This window comes from Pyrus communis, chromosome 7 (assembly GCF_041283825.1).
Source record: "Pyrus communis isolate YQ-2024b chromosome 7, ASM4128382v1, whole genome shotgun sequence".
Classification (NCBI taxonomy): domain Eukaryota; kingdom Viridiplantae; phylum Streptophyta; class Magnoliopsida; order Rosales; family Rosaceae; genus Pyrus; species Pyrus communis.
In genome coordinates, this window is record NC_142571.1 from 8,282,575 (window position 1) to 8,308,494 (window position 25,920).

At 41.8% G+C, this 25,920-nt stretch overlaps 1 protein-coding gene across 1 annotated transcript; it reads left to right on the forward strand.

The window, feature by feature from the left end:
* Window positions 1-242: 242 nt before the first annotated feature.
* On the forward strand, window positions 243-25,738 carry LOC137735329 (disease resistance protein RPV1-like). The gene is made up of 6 exons (XM_068474747.2): window positions 243-835; window positions 22,156-23,251; window positions 23,332-23,631; window positions 23,761-24,603; window positions 24,714-25,305; window positions 25,422-25,738. Exons 1-6 carry the CDS (start codon window positions 324-326, stop codon window positions 25,607-25,609), a joined length of 3,531 nt encoding a protein of 1,176 aa, XP_068330848.2. The 5' UTR covers window positions 243-323; the 3' UTR covers window positions 25,610-25,738.
* The last annotated feature ends 182 nt before the right edge of the window (window positions 25,739-25,920 follow it).

Below are 25,920 nucleotides of genomic sequence, written 5' to 3' on the forward strand. Positions count from 1 at the left end.
TGTGTTGTATTTTATCACAAAAGATTTTTGTACATATTAAAAGTGCACTTTATCACAAAAAGGTGAGCAACGATCAATATAATTATAATTTATAAAATCACACATAAAACAAGAAGTAATATTTTCTTTTTCTTTTCATCTCTGCCACTGTCTTAAAGAAACGCTTTTTGGGTCAACGGATGGGGACCACCCATGTTATAGTTGTTTGTATATTTTCCTGGAAGTACGTGGGAATGACCCAATTACATATTTCCCCTGCTCACAGACATTTGCATTGCACCTAGCAAATACCAGTTTTTTTGTTAGAAAATCGATCCACTTCAATGGCTCTTGTGAGAACATCTCCAGGAACCTCCTCTGATTCCAACACCTTTCGGCGTTATCGCTACGACGTGTTCTTGAGCTTCAGAGGCGAAGAAACTCGCAAGACTTTTACAGACCACCTCTACACAGCCTTGAACAACGCAGGATTTCTCACGTTCCGAGACGACGATGAACTCGAGAGAGGAGAAGATATAAAGCCAGGACTGCAGAAAGCGATCCAGCTATCACGAACTTCTGTTGTCGTGTTTTCGAAAGATTACGTGTCATCCAGGTGGTGTCTTGATGAGCTTGTGCTGATCCTTGAACGCAAGAAGACCACCTCGGACTATGTAGTTTTACCAGTCTTCTACGATGTCGATCCGTCCCACGTGAGCAAGCAGACAGGAAGTGTTGGAAAAGCATTTGCTAGAAGCCAGAAAAATCAGTCACCGGAACAGGTGGAAGGATGGAGGAAAGCACTTGCAGAGATTGCAGACCTAGCAGGCATGGTCTTACAAAATCAAGCTGACGGGTAACTTTCATTTTCTTCTTTTGTCTTCTCTTTGTTGTTGTTGACCTCTCCAATAAAATCACAAACTATTGATTTACTCAACACAAATGTTCATATGACTTCTGGCAAATTGCTCCAGTAATAATCCCATTTAAGGTCAATTAAGTTGTCATGATCTGTATGTTGCGTAAATTAGATAACCAAAATTAAACCCATTAAGTCTCGAATTTTAGTGTTCGCAACTATACGAATCAAATGATTGTATATCATATAAGCATGAATATCATCCCATAGAGATCGAATTGATTCTCAAAGTCTTACTAATTAAATTGAAACAAATCATAGTGGAGAAGCTTTAATGGAAAAGATATGAAACTTTGAAATTAAACTGAAATAAAATACAACTTTAAAAATAAAATGCATAAATTAATAAGATTAAAATATAAGAAAATAAAACCTAGGGCATCCGAATTCGCCGTAACCAATCCTACTTAATTCCCTTAATATGTTATGCTCAAGTAGTTCCTCAATATTGATGATTGATTTTCCCTAAATTATTCGACGACCATGACAGCTGGTTACATCAAAAGTATCCTTACATGTTAACCCTCTATGGCATCTAGATGGATTTAAACAAGTAAAAACCTATTAAGCTCTATGGAAATCATTGAAAAATCACACAAACCTTAATTGTATGGCATCTACCAATAGGTGTTTATGGTATCAATTGCAAGAAGCTAAACCCAAGTTAAGTATGACATCTACTCTAACTTACATCAAATCAACTTAATTTAAACCTAGATGGTGATCAAGCATCTAAATAAAAATTAAGCGCATTACGATTATCAAAAGATACTCAATAAGAAAGAAAAACTCAATAACAACAATGCCACAAGATAATTAAGCATTCATGATCGGGCTACATCGTAGCCCTAGCAAAGTAAAAAAAACAAACTAGAAAACTCTTCCCTTTTCCCTTCCTTGCCGCTGCCCCCCTTTGGAATATGAATTGTGTTTTTTTTTTCTGGATGGCTTTCTCCCCCTTATAAAACCCACGGCAAAAGAAAGTCCAAGAAAGAAATATAACAATTAAAACCCTACTAAAATCCTATCACTAATGGACTTTAAGTCCTTATTAAATAAAAAGAAAATAACTGGAAATAATAAAAACAAATAATTATGTCTCTTCTTAAATCTATTGAATAGCACTCCCATGTCTATTTGATTCCAAAACTGCTTGGTTTCATCTTCTTGTTTTAATGCATATGTCTTGGTGTAATTAATTAGCCTCTTGCTCCACTGGAATTGCTTTAGACACCTGAAAAGCTCATTTTCCACTTCTTTTTCACGTAACTCCCATATTGAATGCCTAAAAATAAAACAATAGAATTTAGTGCATTTAACCCATTCATATATACAAAATCTAAAGGAAGTATATGATAAAAATATATGAAAATATGCACCCATCAAATTCCCCCAAACTTAGATTTTGCTTGTCCTCAAGCAAAACAAAAGAAAACACAAAGACTCAACGAAAACAAATTAATAGCTAACTTCCCAAATTTTAATCTTAGAGAAAACACCAACCATAAGATAACTTTCAAGAAAGAAGCAATAGTAGTTCAAGACATTATCCAAGAGCTAACCAAATTTGACTTGGAGTGTAGTGTGTGTAATAGCCATATCAATGCAATTCCATGATTTTTAAAATCATCATATGCAAACTCGTGAGCTTCTCACAAGGCATACACTCATTCACTCATATTTGTGGATTAATGTGTTACACTGAAATGATCTCACAAACATGCCGCCATATGCTTGCATGTCTACCTAACTCGACATCAATATCAAGTAACTTCTTGGATCAAAAGGACTTTATTACGGTTATATTAATGGGGTTAAGGATGGTAGGCTAATGAAAGAAAGTTATGGAAAAAAAACATAAGGTGTAAATAGCTTGTAGAGCTTTACAATTGAATTTGAGAGATAAATGCTTAAACTCATGAAGCTTATCAAAACCTAAGCACATAACATGAACCTTATTTCCATTGATTGATCTTTTTGAAATATTCCACCCCCCCCCCCCCCCCCCACCCCCGGGCGCCGCGCGCCCCCCTTTTTTGTTTTTTTTTTTAATAATAAGCAGCCGATTTTTTTTTCTTTTTTTTCTTTCTGTTTTCTTCTTTTACAGCAATCAGCAACTTTTTTTTCTTTTTTCTTTTCCTTGTCCATAGCAATATTTAGCCCCCAACATTTTGAACTCTCTCCTCTTAATGAATTATTCTACAAGCTCTTTAAATGGATATGAATTATTTATTTATTTATTTTTTTTACGAGACTAGGTAGGGAAAATTTAGGATAAAGAACAAGAAAAGGCTCACATAAAGGCTCAACGGGGCTAACTAGGAAAAATATTTATAAGGGTTGGCTAGAAAGGCTCAAACGAAAGAAACAAATGCCTAAATCACTTCCAAGTTTGTTATGTGAATTGATGAATGCAACAAGAGGTATAAAGCAAGTTCTAGAGATACATGTAAAATGAGATCATACGCACAAGAATAATTGAGATTGATGCATAGTAGTTCAATCTATTTTAGGCTCAAAAGCTCACAAGGATTACATAAGTTCACTCGATTTACATATGAAACTTAAATCATGCTCTAATTTCACATTTACATGGCTATGTGCATATATATTTTCCAAGTCATGCTCATAAAAAAAAAAAATTGGTTAAAACAAAGATAATGTCAAGAACTAATGTCAAGCTTAAATTTCTTGAAAGTTGTGAAAAAAATTAAGACTGAATCTCATAATTGAATTCGGAAGTAACCAATAACATCAGGACCCAAAGAAAAATAAAATATTTTTGGATTTTTCAGAAATTTATATTTTTTATGTTTCTATTTATTTTATTTTTCTACAACTAAAATGAAGAAGACTAAAAAAAAAATGAAGAGAAGAGTAAAGAAAATAGACAACAAAGGTACAGAAAAATTAATCAATAAAGCTCTTGGACAAAGAAACTTCCCGGGTTTAAAGGAGACACACAAGCGAAGATGTAGATGGAATCCACCCCCAAACTTGAATTTTGTATTGGCATCAAGGTAAAGTGGCTCCATTTTTCTACAAAAATAGAAAATAATGGGTAAGCTAAACAAGAGACTTAGGAGAATAATCTTTTATTGAAAAAAAAAAAAAAAACTAAAGCTAAACCAACTAAAAAAATGTAACAATCCAATTAAGTAAGTAATGGAATCAAATTCGATCCCTGGCAACGGCGCCAGAAACTTGTTGCGTAAATTAGATAACCAAAATTAAACCCATTAAGTCTCGAATTTTAGTGCTCACAAGTACACGAATCAAATGATTGTATAGCATATAAGCATGGATATCATCCCACAAAGATCGAATTGATTCTCAAAGTCTTACTAATTAAATTGAAACAAATCATAGTGGAGAAGCTTTAATGGAAAAGATATGAAACTTTGAAATTAAACTGAAATAAAATACAACTTTAAAAATAAAATGCATAAATTACTAAGATTAAAATATAAGAAAATAAAACCTAGGGCATCTGAATTCACCGTAACCAATCCTACTTAATTCCCTTAATATGTTATGCTCAAGTTGACACACCCCGACCGAGATCAGGGCATGCTGGCCGTCACACGAAGGTGACGTAACCATGTGCGCGTGCGGAAGCTATTAAGATAGTAATATAAAAGTACGAATAAATAAAAACCTAATAGCATACAAAGTACTAGTGTATGTGAGACACAATTCAGAGCAAGTCTACAACAGTCCAAAAGGAAAAGATACGATGTATTTACACCCGAAGGTGACCCTACAATGGTGAGTGTCTGTCAGAAATGCCGGAACGCCCTCTGGGATAAACCACGGAATCTGCTAGACCACTAGAACCTGGAGGGGCGCAAAAACAAAAGCGTGAGTGGGCAAAAACAAAGCTCTTTGAAAACTCTTTAACAAAATACATTCTAACCCCTCGCCGTAAAACCTGTATACTTCCCAGAAAATGAACATATATACGTATGTATAGGTATGTCAATCATGCTCCACATATGCCATTCATGCTTGAGAATATGCCACAACAGAATTTCATAATCAACTATAAATACTCAAGCATAATTCACATCAATCACATATAATCTGGCAGTCGGGAGTCACCTAACGTGACATGTACCGCTGCATCTAGAGCTCCAAACTCAACTCAATATCTGAATCTGCACACGAGTCGGAACCACCTAATGTAGTCTGTCCGACAGGACTGGGTGTAATATATACGCTCTAGTGCTACGATCACGTGAAGACTGTGCGAATAATCGCGGGTCACCTACGAGTCGGAACCACCTAATGTAGTCTGTCCGACAAGGCTTGCACCTAACTTGGATCCAAGGCGAGCGTGTGGTGCTGGTGAACATCACGTGAAGGACTGTGCCCTGGCCCTGGGCGGGAGCACTAACACCGGGGGTGCAGATTATGAGCTCTCTAAACATCTCAAACTATAATTGCATAACAACAAGAATACCACTTACCTGGCACTTACCTGTGCGTCCACAGCACCAAATACACAAATATGAATGTATGCCACTACCAATGCATATGATGATGCGTAAGTGATAATAATATAGTGCATGGCATAACTCAAATAACCTTTTCTATTTAATTTCTGGGAATATAAATGTATATAGGTATATACGGAAAACAAAAGCCCACTCACTGATAATTAGAAGGGTCGTAGCCCCCCTGCCTCGAATGTGAACGTTCGTCCTCGGGAAACGAATCACCTATACGCAACAAAGTTACGAAAACATTAATTTAAAAGCACCTAAGCAACTTCTCGTAATAACTTCTCATACATTGCTCAAATTGGACAATTGAATATACCAACGTGATCTACACAACCTCAGGATCACACCCATATTTTTAAAATAATTTTTGGACCACGCACGCGCCCCCACGCGCCTGAACAGTCACTGACCCACGCGCCCCCACGCGCAGTCACGTGCACTGCACACTGACGGTGTCAACAGACGCCGTCAGGAATATTCCGTTAACCTGACGGAATATTCCGTTAACCTTAACTGACGCCGTTAACTGACGCCGTCACTGCCGTTAGGAATATTCCGTTAAACTTAACGGAATATTCTCCTTTCTTCTCCGGCCAGTCGCCGTCGCCGGCGCCGTCGCCGGAAAACTGGGAATTTTTTCAAACTTTGTTTTCTCCTTCGTTTTTCAACCATTTTTCACAATCTTTATACCAAAATGAAGCTTAGGACTAGTAGAACAACGTTAGACTAGTTTTAAGGCCTAAAAACCACACGATCATACCTGCAACAACGTTCAAAGTTCGGCCAACTTTGAACCTAGCCTTCCCAACGTCCAAATTCACCCAACGAACCACTCCCAAGCTCCTGGGAACCTCACAAACACAACTACAAGCTTAGAATCTCCCAAAACAAGCTAGATTAATTGTGCATGAACAGTGTTCAAATCGGCCAAAGCGATATCGACGTGAAAACGTCAAAGTTCTTACCTGGAAATGGCACCACTGGACTCCTCTCAGCCTCACGAGCACGATGGTGATCTTGGTTTCTCGATTGGTGGAGATTTGAGTTGGTTTGTGTGTTTGCAGAAGGGAGAAGAAGAAATGGGCTCGGGGGAGAGAGAGAGAGAGAGAGAGACAGAGTGAGACAAAGAGTGAGGGAATGAGGGAGGGAATCCCGGGAGAAAAGAGAGTGTATGAGTGTGTGTGGTCCCACCACACCACACAACACACATTAACGGGATAAAACGAATTAGGGGTATAATCGTAAATTCACACGTACGTTAAAATGAAATTTGGGACGGGATGTTACAACCTACCCACCTTAATAGAATTTCGTCCCGAAATTCAAAACAACCTTATATAACCCCTAGTGATCGAAAAACAATCTAGGATACAAATCCTTCATTCTACTTTCTGTCTCCCAAGTAGCTTCTTCAACCGAGTGATTCCTCCACAAGACTTTCACCAAATTCACCGTCTTGTTCCTCAGAACCTTTTCTTTCCAATCCAAGATCGTTAACGGTTCCTCGTCATACGTTAAATCTGGATTTATCTCTAACGGTTGAGGAGGTATCACATGCAACGGATCCGCAACATAATGTCGGAGCATAGACACGTGAAAAACGTTATGCACTTTAGCCAACTCCGGAGGCAACTCCAACCTGTAAGCTACCTCACCAACTCTTTCTGTGACTATGTACGGTCCGATGTACCTGGGACTCAACTTTCCCTTCTTTCCAAACCGCACAACACCTCTCCACGGTGAAAGCTTCAGAAATACCCAATCTCCGACCTCATACACTCTGTCCGTAGCATGTCTATCTGCTAAACTTTTCTGCCTGTCCTGAGCTGCTTTCAGGTTAGACCTAATTACCTGAACATTTTGAGTAGTCTCCTCGACAATTTCCGGACCTACTAAGACTCTTTCGCCAACCTCTGACCAACACAACGGAGTGCGACAAGATCTACCATACAAAGCTTCAAATGGCGCCATGCCAATGCTCGAATGGAAACTATTGTTGTAAGCAAATTCCATCAAATCTAATCGCTGGTGCCAGGCATCACTGAACTGTAACACTGATGCTCGCAGCATATCTTCTAAGGTCTGAATAGTTCTCTCGGACTGTCCGTCCGTCTGTGGATGATATGCCGTACTGTAAAGTAGTCTCGTACCCAAAGCTTCCTGAAAAGCTACCCAAAACTTCGATGTGAATCGTGGATCACGATCCGAGACAATACTTACAGGGACACCATGGTACTTTACAACCTTCGAGATAAACAATTCTGCTAACCGGCTCAAAGAATACTTCTCTCTTACTGGAATGAAATGTGCTGATTTAGTGAGCCGATCAACGATCACCCAAATGCCATCAAAGCCATTATGTGTACGCGGCAACTTGTACACAAAATCCATAGTGATATTTTCCCACTTCCACTCTGGAACGGGAAGCGGCTGCAACAATCCAAACGGCTTCTTCCTTTCTGCTTTAACCTGCTGACAAACAGCACAACTGCTCACATACTCAGCTATCTCCCTTTTTATACCCGGCCAATAGTAAAATGGTCGAATAGTATGATACATTTTGGTTGCCCCTGGGTGCATGGCATAAGCCGAGATATGTGCTTCATCGAGAATTTCCTTCTTCAAATCCACATTACTAGGTACGAACATTCTACCCTCTAACATCAACATGCCATCAGAATCACGAACTCTGAGGTCTCGCCTCCTTCCTTGATCTCGAGCTCGAATTAGTTCTTGAGTCTGTTCGTCAGCTACCTGAGCTTCAAGCACCCGATCAACTAAGATTGGCCTAACTTGAAAATTAGCAAGTAATGCCACTTCTCGATCTTCTGCTTCTAACCTTACTCCCGTAGCACGCAAGTCTACCAAAAGAGGAATACGACTAGCGTACAACGCATTAATACGGCCATGTGACTTCCTGCTAAGTGCGTCGGCTACTACGTTCGCACGACCTGGGTGATAATCAATCGTGCAATCGTAATCGCTGAGCAACTCCAACCATCTCCGTTGACGAAGATTAAGTTCCTTCTGGGTGAAGAGATACTGAAGACTCTTGTGATCTGTGAAGATCCTACACTTCTCTCCGTAAAGATAATGTCTCCACAACTTCAACGCAAAGATGATAGCAGCCAACTCTAAATCATGTGTAGGGTAATTCATCTCATGAGGTTTCAACTGCCGCGAAGCATAAGCAATCACCCTACCATGCTGCATCAATACACATCCCAGACCATTTAAGGAAGCATCACTATAAACCTCGAAATCACCACTATCGTCCGGAAGTGTCAAAACAGGTGCATTAGTAAGACAATGCTTCAACTGCTGAAAACTTTGCTCACACTTATCATTCCACTCAAACTTAACGTCTTTCCTTGTTAACCTCGTCAGTGGCAAGGCAATTATCGAAAAATCCTTAACGAATCTCCGATAATATCCCGCCAAACCGATGAAACTTCTTACCTTAGTGACGGTTCGTGGTTGCTCCCAACTTTCCACAGCTGCAACCTTCTGAGGATCAACAAGAATACCTTGAGCAGAAATGATGTGCCCCAAAAATGCAACTTGATCTAACCAGAACTGGCACTTGCTAAACTTAGCATACAATTGGTGTTCCCTCAACCTCTTCAACACCAAAGTAAGATGTCGAACATGCTCTGCTTTGGATTTAGAATACACCAGAATATCGTCAATGAAGACAATAACAAATCTATCCAGGTAAGGCTGGAATACCCGGTTCATTAAATCCATAAAAGCTGCTGGTGCATTGGTCAACCCAAATGGCATAACCAGAAACTCGTAATGACCGTAACGAGTCCTGAACGCCGTCTTAGGAACATCATCTCTACTAATCTTCAGCTGATAGTACCCAGACCTCAAATCTATCTTAGAAAATACACAAGCACCTCTCAGCTGATCAAACAAATCGTCGATACGAGGCAATGGATAACGGTTTTTAATCGTCACCCGATTCAATTGTCTGTAGTCGATACACAGCCTCAAAGTTCCATCTTTCTTCCTCACAAACAATACTGGAGCGCCCCAAGGTGAAGTACTAGGCTGAATGAATCCCTTATCCACTAATTCCTGTAACTGCACTTTCAATTCCCTTAACTCAGCAGGAGCCATACGATAAGGAGTTAAAGAGATAGGATTAGTACCTGGAAGCAACTCAACATTGAACTCCACATCTCGATCTGGGGGTAAACCAGGTAAATCCTCAGGAAAAACATCAGGGAAGTGTCTAACCACTCTCACATCCTCAATTCTGTTAGGAACGGTCTCTTCCAGCACCACATGAGCTAGATACCCCTGACAACCTTTAGACAACAACTTCTTTGCTCGCAACGCTGAAATAACACCGTGTCTTACTCCGCTTTGCTCACCCACAAAAGTAACCTCAGGTAATCCAGGACGATGAAACGTAACTACTTTCCCGTAACAATCAATGTTAGCACGATAGAAGTGCAACCAATCTGTGCCCAAAATCACATCAAAATCGACAATATCTAACGGGATAAGATCCGCAGGCATAACAACACCCTCTACTATCACTGGACATCCTGGGTACATACCATCTACAACACATCTCTCTCCTCTAGGCATAGCGAATTCTAAATCGTACCCTAGAGGTGTGGGGCGAGGTTGCGTCAATTGAGCAAATGTATGAGAAATAACGGAATGTGTAGCTCCACAATCAATTAAGACTCTAGCAAAATAACCAAGAATGTTTAACGTACCCATTATCAAGTCCGGGTTGTTCTGAGCATCCTGCAGGGAAATATTGTGAATACGCCCCTGGCCCTGCTGTCGTCCACCGCGACCTCTGCTCGCATGAACACCGCGACCTTGAGCTCCACGCCCCTGACTGGACTGACCCATCTGTCTCGAAGACCCTGCACTACTAGTAGCATTCTCACTCTGTTGATATTGTCCTCCTTGGTACCACTGAGAACCACCCATCGGAACTGGAGGATACGGCATGTAGTTGCTGGGATACGGGGGATAACCACCTTGTGAATACGGGTCCTGGGGGTACTGATACGGTCCCGGGGCATAGGGAACAACATCACCCTGATAGTGATAGGCACCACCTCTACCTGCTTGACCATAATTACTCGGACCCTGGATTTGCCGAATCGGTGCAGGTGGCGGCATAAAGGTCTGCTGCGGCTTCTGCTGCTGAGCCTGGGGACAATTCACAGCTATATGTCCCATCTGCCCACACGTGAAACAAGCACCGTTACCACGCCTACATTCGCCGAAATGTCGGTTATTACATCTACGGCAAAATGGGAGTCGGTTTCGGCCACCATCACCTTGTCTCTGGCCTCGAGCACCTCCATAAAACCTACCTCCACGTCCTTGTCCAGAGGCACTGAAACCACCACTAGACGAACTTGAACTTGCACCACTCCTTTTAAAGTTCTGAGTTTGGCGAGGCCCAAGCGACACTTGACTTTTTCCTTTGTCGTCTTTCTTCTGATTGCCGTTTTTCTCTTCGTCACTATCACTTGACATATTCTCAGAGTCCTCTACCCTCAACAATATCTCATAGAACTCCTGGTAGGACTCACAGTGAGTAGTAGTTACCATAGAACGCCATCTCTTCTTAGTGCCCAAGCGAAAACGACGAAGCATCTCCGCCGGATTACCAGCGACATCAGGATAGTAACGAGACAAATCAGTGAACTTACGATAATACTCGTTAGCCGTCATCTTTCGCTGTTTCAACTCAGTAAATTCCTGTTTCTTACGGTCGATATACTCAGGAGGTACAAATCTCCTCTGAAACACGTCCTTGAAAACATTCCAATCGGTTCTCTGAGCTGGAGTCAACATACGAAGTTCTTGCTCCCACCAAGCTGCAGACTCCATCTCCAGAAACCAAGAGGTTGTCTCAACCCACCTTTCCATAGGAAGGTTCCCCTGGTTATGTAACACACGAAAAGTCTTCTCTATGTGTTCCAACCAACGTTCTGCGCCTTCATGACCCTCGTTACCTTTAAACTTATCCAACTTCAGGTTATACATAGTCTCCAGAGGAGTCCTCTGGGGAGGGCGCATCACTGTTTGAAGGGCTGTAGCAATCACTTCCCCCAACTGAGTAAGATCAGGGAAACTAGGCTCATCTGAGCGACGTGGTTCCCGACGAGGCGGCATGATTCTGACAGAAGACACCAACTATTAGAATACTCACAAAGACACAGGACTGCCAAACCTAGGCTCTGATACCAAGCTGACACACCCCGACCGAGATCAGGGCATGCTGGCCGTCACACGAAGGTGACGTAACCATGTGCGCGTGCGGAAGCTATTAAGATAGTAATATAAAAGTACGAATAAATAAAAACCTAATAGCATACAAAGTACTAGTGTATGTGAGACACAATTCAGAGCAAGTCTACAACAGTCCAAAAGGAAAAGATACGATGTATTTACACCCGAAGGTGACCCTACAATGGTGAGTGTCTGTCAGAAATGCCGGAACGCCCTCTGGGATAAACCACGGAATCTGCTAGACCACTAGAACCTGGAGGGGCGCAAAAACAAAAGCGTGAGTGGGCAAAAACAAAGCTCTTTGAAAACTCTTTAACAAAATACATTCTAACCCCTCGCCGTAAAACCTGTATACTTCCCAGAAAATGAACATATATACGTATGTATAGGTATGTCAATCATGCTCCACATATGCCATTCATGCTTGAGAATATGCCACAACAGAATTTCATAATCAACTATAAATACTCAAGCATAATTCACATCAATCACATATAATCTGGCAGTCGGGAGTCACCTAACGTGACATGTACCGCTGCATCTAGAGCTCCAAACTCAACTCAATATCTGAATCTGCACACGAGTCGGAACCACCTAATGTAGTCTGTCCGACAGGACTGAGTGTAATATATACGCTCTAGTGCTACGATCACGTGAAGACTGTGCGAATAATCGCGGGTCACCTACGAGTCGGAACCACCTAATGTAGTCTGTCCGACAAGGCTTGCACCTAACTTGGATCCAAGGCGAGCGTGTGGTGCTGGTGAACATCACGTGAAGGACTGTGCCCTGGCCCTGGGCGGGAGCACTAACACCGGGGGTGCAGATTATGAGCTCTCTAAACATCTCAAACTATAATTGCATAACAACAAGAATACCACTTACCTGGCACTTACCTGTGCGTCCACAGCACCAAATACACAAATATGAATGTATGCCACTACCAATGCATATGATGATGCGTAAGTGATAATAATATAGTGCATGGCATAACTCAAATAACCTTTTCTATTTAATTTCTGGGAATATAAATGTATATAGGTATATACGGAAAACAAAAGCCCACTCACTGATAATTAGAAGGGTCGTAGCCCCCCTGCCTCGAATGTGAACGTTCGTCCTCGGGAAACGAATCACCTATACGCAACAAAGTTACGAAAACATTAATTTAAAAGCACCTAAGCAACTTCTCGTAATAACTTCTCATACATTGCTCAAATTGGACAATTGAATATACCAACGTGATCTACACAACCTCAGGATCACACCCATATTTTTAAAATAATTTTTGGACCACGCACGCGCCCCCACGCGCCTGAACAGTCACTGACCCACGCGCCCCCACGCGCAGTCACGTGCACTGCACACTGACGGTGTCAACAGACGCCGTCAGGAATATTCCGTTAACCTGACGGAATATTCCGTTAACCTTAACTGACGCCGTTAACTGACGCCGTCACTGCCGTTAGGAATATTCCGTTAAACTTAACGGAATATTCTCCTTTCTTCTCCGGCCAGTCGCCGTCGCCGGCGCCGTCGCCGGAAAACTGGGAATTTTTTCAAACTTTGTTTTCTCCTTCGTTTTTCAACCATTTTTCACAATCTTTATACCAAAATGAAGCTTAGGACTAGTAGAACAACGTTAGACTAGTTTTAAGGCCTAAAAACCACACGATCATACCTGCAACAACGTTCAAAGTTCGGCCAACTTTGAACCTAGCCTTCCCAACGTCCAAATTCACCCAACGAACCACTCCCAAGCTCCTGGGAACCTCACAAACACAACTACAAGCTTAGAATCTCCCAAAACAAGCTAGATTAATTGTGCATGAACAGTGTTCAAATCGGCCAAAGCGATATCGACGTGAAAACGTCAAAGTTCTTACCTGGAAATGGCACCACTGGACTCCTCTCAGCCTCACGAGCACGATGGTGATCTTGGTTTCTCGATTGGTGGAGATTTGAGTTGGTTTGTGTGTTTGCAGAAGGGAGAAGAAGAAATGGGCTCGGGGGAGAGAGAGAGAGAGAGAGAGACAGAGTGAGACAAAGAGTGAGGGAATGAGGGAGGGAATCCCGGGAGAAAAGAGAGTGTATGAGTGTGTGTGGTCCCACCACACCACACAACACACATTAACGGGATAAAACGAATTAGGGGTATAATCGTAAATTCACACGTACGTTAAAATGAAATTTGGGACGGGATGTTACAACCTACCCACCTTAATAGAATTTCGTCCCGAAATTCAAAACAACCTTATATAACCCCTAGTGATCGAAAAACAATCTAGGATACAAATCCCTCATTCTACTTTCTGTCTCCCAAGTAGCTTCTTCAACCGAGTGATTCCTCCACAAGACTTTCACCAAATTCACCGTCTTGTTCCTCAGAACCTTTTCTTTCCAATCCAAGATCGTTAACGGTTCCTCGTCATACGTTAAATCTGGATTTATCTCTAACGGTTGAGGAGGTATCACATGCAACGGATCCGCAACATAATGTCGGAGCATAGACACGTGAAAAACGTTATGCACTTTAGCCAACTCCGGAGGCAACTCCAACCTGTAAGCTACCTCACCAACTCTTTCTGTGACTATGTACGGTCCGATGTACCTGGGACTCAACTTTCCCTTCTTTCCAAACCGCACAACACCTCTCCACGGTGAAAGCTTCAGAAATACCCAATCTCCGACCTCATACACTCTGTCCGTAGCATGTCTATCTGCTAAACTTTTCTGCCTGTCCTGAGCTGCTTTCAGGTTAGACCTAATTACCTGAACATTTTGAGTAGTCTCCTCGACAATTTCCGGACCTACTAAGACTCTTTCGCCAACCTCTGACCAACACAACGGAGTGCGACAAGATCTACCATACAAAGCTTCAAATGGCGCCATGCCAATGCTCGAATGGAAACTATTGTTGTAAGCAAATTCCATCAAATCTAATCGCTGGTGCCAGGCATCACTGAACTGTAACACTGATGCTCGCAGCATATCTTCTAAGGTCTGAATAGTTCTCTCGGACTGTCCGTCCGTCTGTGGATGATATGCCGTACTGTAAAGTAGTCTCGTACCCAAAGCTTCCTGAAAAGCTACCCAAAACTTCGATGTGAATCGTGGATCACGATCCGAGACAATACTTACAGGGACACCATGGTACTTTACAACCTTCGAGATAAACAATTCTGCTAACCGGCTCAAAGAATACTTCTCTCTTACTGGAATGAAATGTGCTGATTTAGTGAGCCGATCAACGATCACCCAAATGCCATCAAAGCCATTATGTGTACGCGGCAACTTGTACACAAAATCCATAGTGATATTTTCCCACTTCCACTCTGGAACGGGAAGCGGCTGCAACAATCCAAACGGCTTCTTCCTTTCTGCTTTAACCTGCTGACAAACAGCACAACTGCTCACATACTCAGCTATCTCCCTTTTTATACCCGGCCAATAGTAAAATGGTCGAATAGTATGATACATTTTGGTTGCCCCTGGGTGCATGGCATAAGCCGAGATATGTGCTTCATCGAGAATTTCCTTCTTCAAATCCACATTACTAGGTACGAACATTCTACCCTCTAACATCAACATGCCATCAGAATCACGAACTCTGAGGTCTCGCCTCCTTCCTTGATCTCGAGCTCGAATTAGTTCTTGAGTCTGTTCGTCAGCTACCTGAGCTTCAAGCACCCGATCAACTAAGATTGGCCTAACTTGAAAATTAGCAAGTAATGCCACTTCTCGATCTTCTGCTTCTAACCTTACTCCCGTAGCACGCAAGTCTACCAAAAGAGGAATACGACTAGCGTACAACGCATTAATACGGCCATGTGACTTCCTGCTAAGTGCGTCGGCTACTACGTTCGCACGACCTGGGTGATAATCAATCGTGCAATCGTAATCGCTGAGCAACTCCAACCATCTCCGTTGACGAAGATTAAGTTCCTTCTGGGTGAAGAGATACTGAAGACTCTTGTGATCTGTGAAGATCCTACACTTCTCTCCGTAAAGATAATGTCTCCACAACTTCAACGCAAAGATGATAGCAGCCAACTCTAAATCATGTGTAGGGTAATTCATCTCATGAGGTTTCAACTGCCGCGAAGCATAAGCAATCACCCTACCATGCTGCATCAATACACATCCCAGACCATTTAAGGAAGCATCACTATAAACCTCGAAATCACCACTATCGTCCGGAAGTGTCAAAACAGGTGCATTAGTAAGACAATGCTTCAACTGCTGAAAACTTTGCTCACACTTATCATTCCACTCAAACTTAACGTCTTTCCTTGTTAACCTCGTCAGTGGCAAGGCAATTATCGAAAAATCCTTAACGAATCTCCGATAATATCCCGCCAAACCGATGAAACTTCTTACCTTAGTGACGGTTCGTGGTTGCTCCCAACTTTCCACAGCTGCAACCTTCTGAGGATCAACAAGAATACCTTGAGCAGAAATGATGTGCCCCAAAAATGCAACTTGATCTAACCAGAACTGGCACTTGCTAAACTTAGCATACAATTGGTGTTCCCTCAACCTCTTCAACACCAAAGTAAGATGTCGAACATGCTCTGCTTTGGATTTAGAATACACCAGAATATCGTCAATGAAGACAATAACAAATCTATCCAGGTAAGGCTGGAATACCCGGTTCATTAAATCCATAAAAGCTGCTGGTGCATTGGTCAACCCAAATGGCATAACCAGAAACTCGTAATGACCGTAACGAGTCCTGAACGCCGTCTTAGGAACATCATCTCTACTAATCTTCAGCTGATAGTACCCAGACCTCAAATCTATCTTAGAAAATACACAAGCACCTCTCAGCTGATCAAACAAATCGTCGATACGAGGCAATGGATAACGGTTTTTAATCGTCACCCGATTCAATTGTCTGTAGTCGATACACAGCCTCAAAGTTCCATCTTTCTTCCTCACAAACAATACTGGAGCGCCCCAAGGTGAAGTACTAGGCTGAATGAATCCCTTATCCACTAATTCCTGTAACTGCACTTTCAATTCCCTTAACTCAGCAGGAGCCATACGATAAGGAGTTAAAGAGATAGGATTAGTACCTGGAAGCAACTCAACATTGAACTCCACATCTCGATCTGGGGGTAAACCAGGTAAATCCTCAGGAAAAACATCAGGGAAGTGTCTAACCACTCTCACATCCTCAATTCTGTTAGGAACGGTCTCTTCCAGCACCACATGAGCTAGATACCCCTGACAACCTTTAGACAACAACTTCTTTGCTCGCAACGCTGAAATAACACCGTGTCTTACTCCGCTTTGCTCACCCACAAAAGTAACCTCAGGTAATCCAGGACGATGAAACGTAACTACTTTCCCGTAACAATCAATGTTAGCACGATAGAAGTGCAACCAATCTGTGCCCAAAATCACATCAAAATCGACAATATCTAACGGGATAAGATCCGCAGGCATAACAACACCCTCTACTATCACTGGACATCCTGGGTACATACCATCTACAACACATCTCTCTCCTCTAGGCATAGCGAATTCTAAATCGTACCCTAGAGGTGTGGGGCGAGGTTGCGTCAATTGAGCAAATGTATGAGAAATAACGGAATGTGTAGCTCCACAATCAATTAAGACTCTAGCAAAATAACCAAGAATGTTTAACGTACCCATTATCAAGTCCGGGTTGTTCTGAGCATCCTGCAGGGAAATATTGTGAATACGCCCCTGGCCCTGCTGTCGTCCACCGCGACCTCTGCTCGCATGAACACCGCGACCTTGAGCTCCACGCCCCTGACTGGACTGACCCATCTGTCTCGAAGACCCTGCACTACTAGTAGCATTCTCACTCTGTTGATATTGTCCTCCTTGGTACCACTGAGAACCACCCATCGGAACTGGAGGATACGGCATGTAGTTGCTGGGATACGGGGGATAACCACCTTGTGAATACGGGTCCTGGGGGTACTGATACGGTCCCGGGGCATAGGGAACAACATCACCCTGATAGTGATAGGCACCACCTCTACCTGCTTGACCATAATTACTCGGACCCTGGATTTGCCGAATCGGTGCAGGTGGCGGCATAAAGGTCTGCTGCGGCTTCTGCTGCTGAGCCTGGGGACAATTCACAGCTATATGTCCCATCTGCCCACACGTGAAACAAGCACCGTTACCACGCCTACATTCGCCGAAATGTCGGTTATTACATCTACGGCAAAATGGGAGTCGGTTTCGGCCACCATCACCTTGTCTCTGGCCTCGAGCACCTCCATAAAACCTACCTCCACGTCCTTGTCCAGAGGCACTGAAACCACCACTAGACGAACTTGAACTTGCACCACTCCTTTTAAAGTTCTGAGTTTGGCGAGGCCCAAGCGACACTTGACTTTTTCCTTTGTCGTCTTTCTTCTGATTGCCGTTTTTCTCTTCGTCACTATCACTTGACATATTCTCAGAGTCCTCTACCCTCAACAATATCTCATAGAACTCCTGGTAGGACTCACAGTGAGTAGTAGTTACCATAGAACGCCATCTCTTCTTAGTGCCCAAGCGAAAACGACGAAGCATCTCCGCCGGATTACCAGCGACATCAGGATAGTAACGAGACAAATCAGTGAACTTACGATAATACTCGTTAGCCGTCATCTTTCGCTGTTTCAACTCAGTAAATTCCTGTTTCTTACGGTCGATATACTCAGGAGGTACAAATCTCCTCTGAAACACGTCCTTGAAAACATTCCAATCGGTTCTCTGAGCTGGAGTCAACATACGAAGTTCTTGCTCCCACCAAGCTGCAGACTCCATCTCCAGAAACCAAGAGGTTGTCTCAACCCACCTTTCCATAGGAAGGTTCCCCTGGTTATGTAACACACGAAAAGTCTTCTCTATGTGTTCCAACCAACGTTCTGCGCCTTCATGACCCTCGTTACCTTTAAACTTATCCAACTTCAGGTTATACATAGTCTCCAGAGGAGTCCTCTGGGGAGGGCGCATCACTGTTTGAAGGGCTGTAGCAATCACTTCCCCCAACTGAGTAAGATCAGGGAAACTAGGCTCATCTGAGCGACGTGGTTCCCGACGAGGCGGCATGATTCTGACAGAAGACACCAACTATTAGAATACTCACAAAGACACAGGACTGCCAAACCTAGGCTCTGATACCAAGCTGACACACCCCGACCGAGATCAGGGCATGCTGGCCGTCACACGAAGGTGACGTAACCATGTGCGCGTGCGGAAGCTATTAAGATAGTAATATAAAAGTACGAATAAATAAAAACCTAATAGCATACAAAGTACTAGTGTATGTGAGACACAATTCAGAGCAAGTCTACAACAGTCCAAAAGGAAAAGATACGATGTATTTACACCCGAAGGTGACCCTACAATGGTGAGTGTCTGTCAGAAATGCCGGAACGCCCTCTGGGATAAACCACGGAATCTGCTAGACCACTAGAACCTGGAGGGGCGCAAAAACAAAAGCGTGAGTGGGCAAAAACAAAGCTCTTTGAAAACTCTTTAACAAAATACATTCTAACCCCTCGCCGTAAAACCTGTATACTTCCCAGAAAATGAACATATATACGTATGTATAGGTATGTCAATCATGCTCCACATATGCCATTCATGCTTGAGAATATGCCACAACAGAATTTCATAATCAACTATAAATACTCAAGCATAATTCACATCAATCACATATAATCTGGCAGTCGGGAGTCACCTAACGTGACATGTACCGCTGCATCTAGAGCTCCAAACTCAACTCAATATCTGAATCTGCACACGAGTCGGAACCACCTAATGTAGTCTGTCCGACAGGACTGAGTGTAATATATACGCTCTAGTGCTACGATCACGTGAAGACTGTGCGAATAATCGCGGGTCACCTACGAGTCGGAACCACCTAATGTAGTCTGTCCGACAAGGCTTGCACCTAACTTGGATCCAAGGCGAGCGTGTGGTGCTGGTGAACATCACGTGAAGGACTGTGCCCTGGCCCTGGGCGGGAGCACTAACACCGGGGGTGCAGATTATGAGCTCTCTAAACATCTCAAACTATAATTGCATAACAACAAGAATACCACTTACCTGGCACTTACCTGTGCGTCCACAGCACCAAATACACAAATATGAATGTATGCCACTACCAATGCATATGATGATGCGTAAGTGATAATAATATAGTGCATGGCATAACTCAAATAACCTTTTCTATTTAATTTCTGGGAATATAAATGTATATAGGTATATACGGAAAACAAAAGCCCACTCACTGATAATTAGAAGGGTCGTAGCCCCCCTGCCTCGAATGTGAACGTTCGTCCTCGGGAAACGAATCACCTATACGCAACAAAGTTACGAAAACATTAATTTAAAAGCACCTAAGCAACTTCTCGTAATAACTTCTCATACATTGCTCAAATTGGACAATTGAATATACCAACGTGATCTACACAACCTCAGGATCACACCCATATTTTTAAAATAATTTTTGGACCACGCACGCGCCCCCACGCGCCTGAACAGTCACTGACCCACGCGCCCCCACGCGCAGTCACGTGCACTGCACACTGACGGTGTCAACAGACGCCGTCAGGAATATTCCGTTAACCTGACGGAATATTCCGTTAACCTTAACTGACGCCGTCACTGCCGTTAGGAATATTCCGTTAAACTTAACGGAATATTCTCCTTTCTTCTCCGGCCAGTCGCCGTCGCCGGCGCCGTCGCCGGAAAACTGGGAATTTTTTCAAACTTTGTTTTCTCCTTCGTTTTTCAACCATTTTTCACAATCTTTATACCAAAATGAAGCTTAGGACTAGTAGAACAACGTTAGACTAGTTTTAAGGCCTAAAAACCACACGATCATACCTGCAACAACGTTCAAAGTTCGGCCAACTTTGAACCTAGCCTTCCCAACGTCCAAATTCACCCAACGAACCACTCCCAAGCTCCTGGGAACCTCACAAACACAACTACAAGCTTAGAATCTCCCAAAACAAGCTAGATTAATTGTGCATGAACAGTGTTCAAATCGGCCAAAGCGATATCGACGTGAAAACGTCAAAGTTCTTACCTGGAAATGGCACCACTGGACTCCTCTCAGCCTCACGAGCACGATGGTGATCTTGGTTTCTCGATTGGTGGAGATTTGAGTTGGTTTGTGTGTTTGCAGAAGGGAGAAGAAGAAATGGGCTCGGGGGAGAGAGAGAGAGAGAGAGAGAGAGACAGAGTGAGACAAAGAGTGAGGGAATGAGGGAGGGAATCCCGGGAGAAAAGAGAGTGTATGAGTGTGTGTGGTCCCACCACACCACACAACACACATTAACGGGATAAAACGAATTAGGGGTATAATCGTAAATTCACACGTACGTTAAAATGAAATTTGGGATGGGATGTTACACAAGTAGTTCCCCAATATTGATGATCGATTTTCCCTAAATTATTCGACGGCCATGACATCTGGTTACATCAAAAGTATCCTTACATGTTAACCCTCTATGGCATCTAGATGGATTTAAACAAGTAAGAACCTATTAAGCTCTATAGAAATCGTTGGAAAATCACACAAACCCTCCTTGTATGGCATCTACAAATAGGTGTTTATGGTATCAATTGCAAGAAGCTAAACCTAAGTTAAGTATGACATCTACTCTAACTTGCATCAAATCAACCTAATTTAAACCTAGATGGTGATCAAGCATCTAAATAAAAATTAAGCGCATTACGATTATCAAAAGATACTCAATAAGGAAGAAAAACTCAATAACAACAATGCCACAAGGCAATTAAGCATTCATGATCGGGCTACATCGTAGCCCTAGCAAAGAAAAAAAAACAAACTAGAAAACTCTTCCCTTTTCCCTTCCTTGCCGCTGCCCCCCTTTGGAATATGAATTGTGTTTTTTTTTCTGGGTGGCTTTCTCCCCCTTATAAAACCCACGGCAAAAGAAAGTCCAAGAAAGAAATATAACAATTAAAACCCTAATAAAATTAAAAGAAAATAACGGAAATAATAAAAACAAATAATTATGTCTTTTCTTAAATCTATTGAATAGCACTCCCATGTCTATTTGATTCCAAAACTGCTTGGTTTCATCTTCTTGTTGTAATGCATATGTCTTGGTGTAATTAATTAGCCTCTTGCTCCACTAGAATTGCTTTAGACACTTGAAAAGCTCATTTTCCACTTCTTTTTCACGTAACTCCCATATTGAATGCCTAAAAATAAAACAATAGAATTTAGTGCATTTAACCCATTCATATATACAAAATCCAAAGAAAGTATATGATAAAAATATATGAAAATATGCACCCATCACTGTACCATGTAGCTGCATGGAATAGCTGTTAAGAATTATTGATCGAACCTTAGTATAATTTTCTCCTTTGAATTCCATGAATATCAAACTTCGTATAATTGATTGATATCGAGTGCACGACATGTTTGATTCATCATTCATTTTATTTGCAAATTCTTAGGTACGAGTCAAAGTTTATCAAAGATATTGTTAGAGTGATTAGTGATAAGCTAAGTCGCACGCACTTGAGCGTTGAATCAAAACTGGTTGGCATCCATTCTCGAGTCGAACCCATCAATTTATGGTTACAAGATCCATCGCATGATGTTGGTATACTTCTTGTTTATGGGCTGCCTGGAATAGGGAAGACAACCATTGCAAAATGTGTTTACAATTCAAACTTTGAAAGTTTTGAAGGAAGCAGCTATGTTGAAAGTATCAGAGAAACTGCAAGTCATCCAAACGGCTTAGTTCAAATACAAAAGCAAATTCTTTATGATATTTTAAATGGGAAAAAGGAGAAAATACACAATGTTAGTGAGGGAATAATTAAGATTGGAAGAGCCATAAGCTTTAGAAGAGTTCTTCTTGTTCTTGATGATGTGGACCATATGGACCAATTAGATGCAGTCCTGAGGATGAAAGATCAGTTTTATCCTGGAAGTAAAATAATCATAACAACTAGGCGTGAAAGGTTGATAAAGGCACATGAAGGTATTACGGTGCATGAAGTTGGACCTTTGGGTTCCGATGAATCATTGGAGCTCTTAAGCTGGCATGCTTTTGGCCAGGATCATCCCCTTGAAGGTTATGAGAAATATTCTGAAGAAGTCGCACAACACAGCGGAAGACTTCCATTAGCTCTCAAAGTTTTGGGTTCTTCTCTTTTCGGGGAACCTAAGCGTGTATGGAAAAGTACATTGGAGAAGCTAGAAGTTATTCCAAATGGTGAAATCATGAATAAATTAAGAATAAGCTACGACTCTTTACAAGATGACCATGACCAGAAATTATTCCTCCATATTGCTTGTTTCTTTATTGGAAAGGATGAAGATTACATTGTCAGAATACTAGATGGATGTGATTTCAAGACAATCTGTGGCATTCAAAATCTCAGAGAAAGGTGTTTGGTGACAATTGTTATGGACAAGTTGTATATGCATGATGTGATTCGTGACATGGGACGAGAGATTGTTCGCCGAGAATCATATGAACCTGGGAATCGTAGTAGATTGTGGCACTCTAAGGATTCTTTCGAAGTATTGAGAGAAAAAAATGTAAGAAATGTTCATTGTATGTGTGTGTTTCTTTTTCTCTTGTGCTAATTAACCAATTGTTTTTCCGATTTCTTGTATAGGGTACGCAAGCAATTGAAGGTCTTATGCTGGACATACGTGAACTGCTTACAAACAGTCCCATAAAATCAAACGAGAATGTCTTGGAAACCAATTCATTTGCAAGGATGCACAAACTGAAATTGCTCTGTCTTAGACATGTACAACTGGACGGATGCTATGCAGAACTTCCAACAAGGTTAAGATGGTTGTGCTGGCTCAAATTTCCTTTGGATTCAATTCCTGTTGATTTTTCTTTGGAGAAATTGGTAGTTCTTGAAATGCAATATAGCAACTTGAGACAACTCTGCAAAAGAGCAAACGTATGTTATTCAATGCTTTTCAATTTTGTTTTCCTTCTTTCTTTAGGTTTTAATTCTTTAATTAATTTTATATGTTGGAATCAACTCCTAGTTATTTTTGTTTGTTTGCTTATTTTTATTTCTTTCCAGTTTCTTCCATCGTTGAAGACCCTTGATGTCAGCCATTCTCATGGCCTTAGTGAAACCATGGACTTCTCACCTTGCCCTAATCTAGAGGAATTGATTCTTGTGGATTGCACCAACCTGATTGATGTTCATGAATCCATTGGAAACCTAGAGAGACTCGTGTACTTGAATATGAAGGATTGCAAGAATCTTAGGATGCTTCCGAAGAACATGTGTTTTCTTAAATCACTTGAAACACTCATTTTATCTGGCTGCTCAAATCTTGATGAGTTTCCAGTGGAGATGAAGAAGAAGATGGAGTCTCTTAAAGTTCTTAAAATGGATGGAATTCCAATAAGAGAATTATGGCCAGAAAGAAGTTCAAGTATCTTGAGTTCTTTTCCATGCTCCTTAGTAAAGTTATGTATGGTGGGGTGCAATCTTTCTGATGATGCCTTTTGTAGGGATTTAAGTAGTCTATCCTTGTTGCGAACACTAAAGTTAGGTGAGAATCCAATTTGCAGTCTGCCAGGTTTCATCAAAGGTTTGAGAAGGCTCGATCATCTATCTTTCCGGGATTGTAAGAGGCTCAAATCGCTTGTGGGGTTGCCGAAAGTACACCAAAGGATAAGTATAGCCGGATGCGTATCATTAAAAAAAATGACTTTTCATTCCCCTGAGCAACAGTCTACAATGTTCAGCGTGGGCGACAACTGGAATCTAGTTGAGTGGCAGTACGATTACAAGTTATATGTGGAAATGATCAAACTTTTGGGCGTGTGCAACTTGGGATCCTTGCCAGCCATTAGAATGAACGCACTGTTCGGATGCGGTGGTTCAAAAGAGGGTAAATGGAGCCCCGTCCAGGTGCGTTTCTCTCTCTCTCTCTCTCTCTCTCTCTCTCTTATATAAGTCATTAATATATCATGGGAAAGAAATAACTGAGTAATGTTGTGATGATTATGGCAATTACATAGGGACTGTATGAAAATGGTATATTCAGCACGTTTTTTGTTGGGAATGAGGTTCCAGGCCAGTTTAGCTACAAAAGTACCAAGTCTTCGATATCTTTTATTGTCCCTTTACTACTTGCTAATCACAGAATTCGAGGCTTGAACATCTTTGCTACCTATGCAAAGGAGCAGAATTATAATAATTCTTTTAATCCAATAATGACTAAAGTGAGTAACAAGAGTAAGGGTCTGAAGTGGATCTATGGCCCAGAGTTCTATGGAATTCCAGGAGAGGGAGAACATATGATATGGTTGAGCCATTGGAAGATGGATAATGAAACAATATTACAATGTGGAGATGAAGTGCTTGTTGCAGTACACATGAGTCCTAGTCAGTTTCAGCTCAAGGAGTTTGGTGTCGAGCTTGTGCAAGAGCACCAAGACAAGATGAGTACCCAACACAACACCAAATCAGATCCTAATTATCCACTTGTTATCGGTGGAGATTTGGATACGTGGAAGGGCAAACCGGGAATATACTTCCTTGGCAATAGGACAAGAGAAGATACTGACGCCATTGCTATCCTCGCCATGGACTCTGATGAAGAAGACACAAGTATGTTGTGTTGTTGTGTTGTATTGAATTATACTCCATCCAAACACTTCCAAGTGTGTCCGTATTCATTTCAAAAACGTTTCCAATAAGTTTTATGCTATTTGTATGTTTTTCAGACAAAGAAAGGCAAGAGGATGAACCTGATTACACAAATGCAAAGACGAGGGCTGCTAGCAAAAACTGCAGTCTCGGACGCTGGAAGGTGCTCCTCACAGCTGCTGGCTTCTTTTTCACGCTTGCTGTAGTAGTTCAGTCCTCCATCTCCCAGAAACAGAAGCGTCGGCAGTCTACAAGCCCTCCATGAGTTTATAATTTGACTTGATATAGATATATCTTTGCATTCCTTACTCTCAAGATGTTTTCTACCTTCAAAACTTCAGGTTTAGAGCTAAGCACTCTTAACCGCTTGAGATATAAAAGCCCCTTGCAACTAGATACCGAAGTTCAAATGTGTTCAACACCATCAAATATAGCATAAAATACATCCAGCATTAGCAGCGTAGCAGTAAATAAGTAAAACAAAAAAATGCTTCTCAAAGTCATAGGTATCTTTAGCAATAACGGGCAATAATTCTTTTTGGGGGTGGCTGTGTTGAGAATATTTCGGCACCGGGG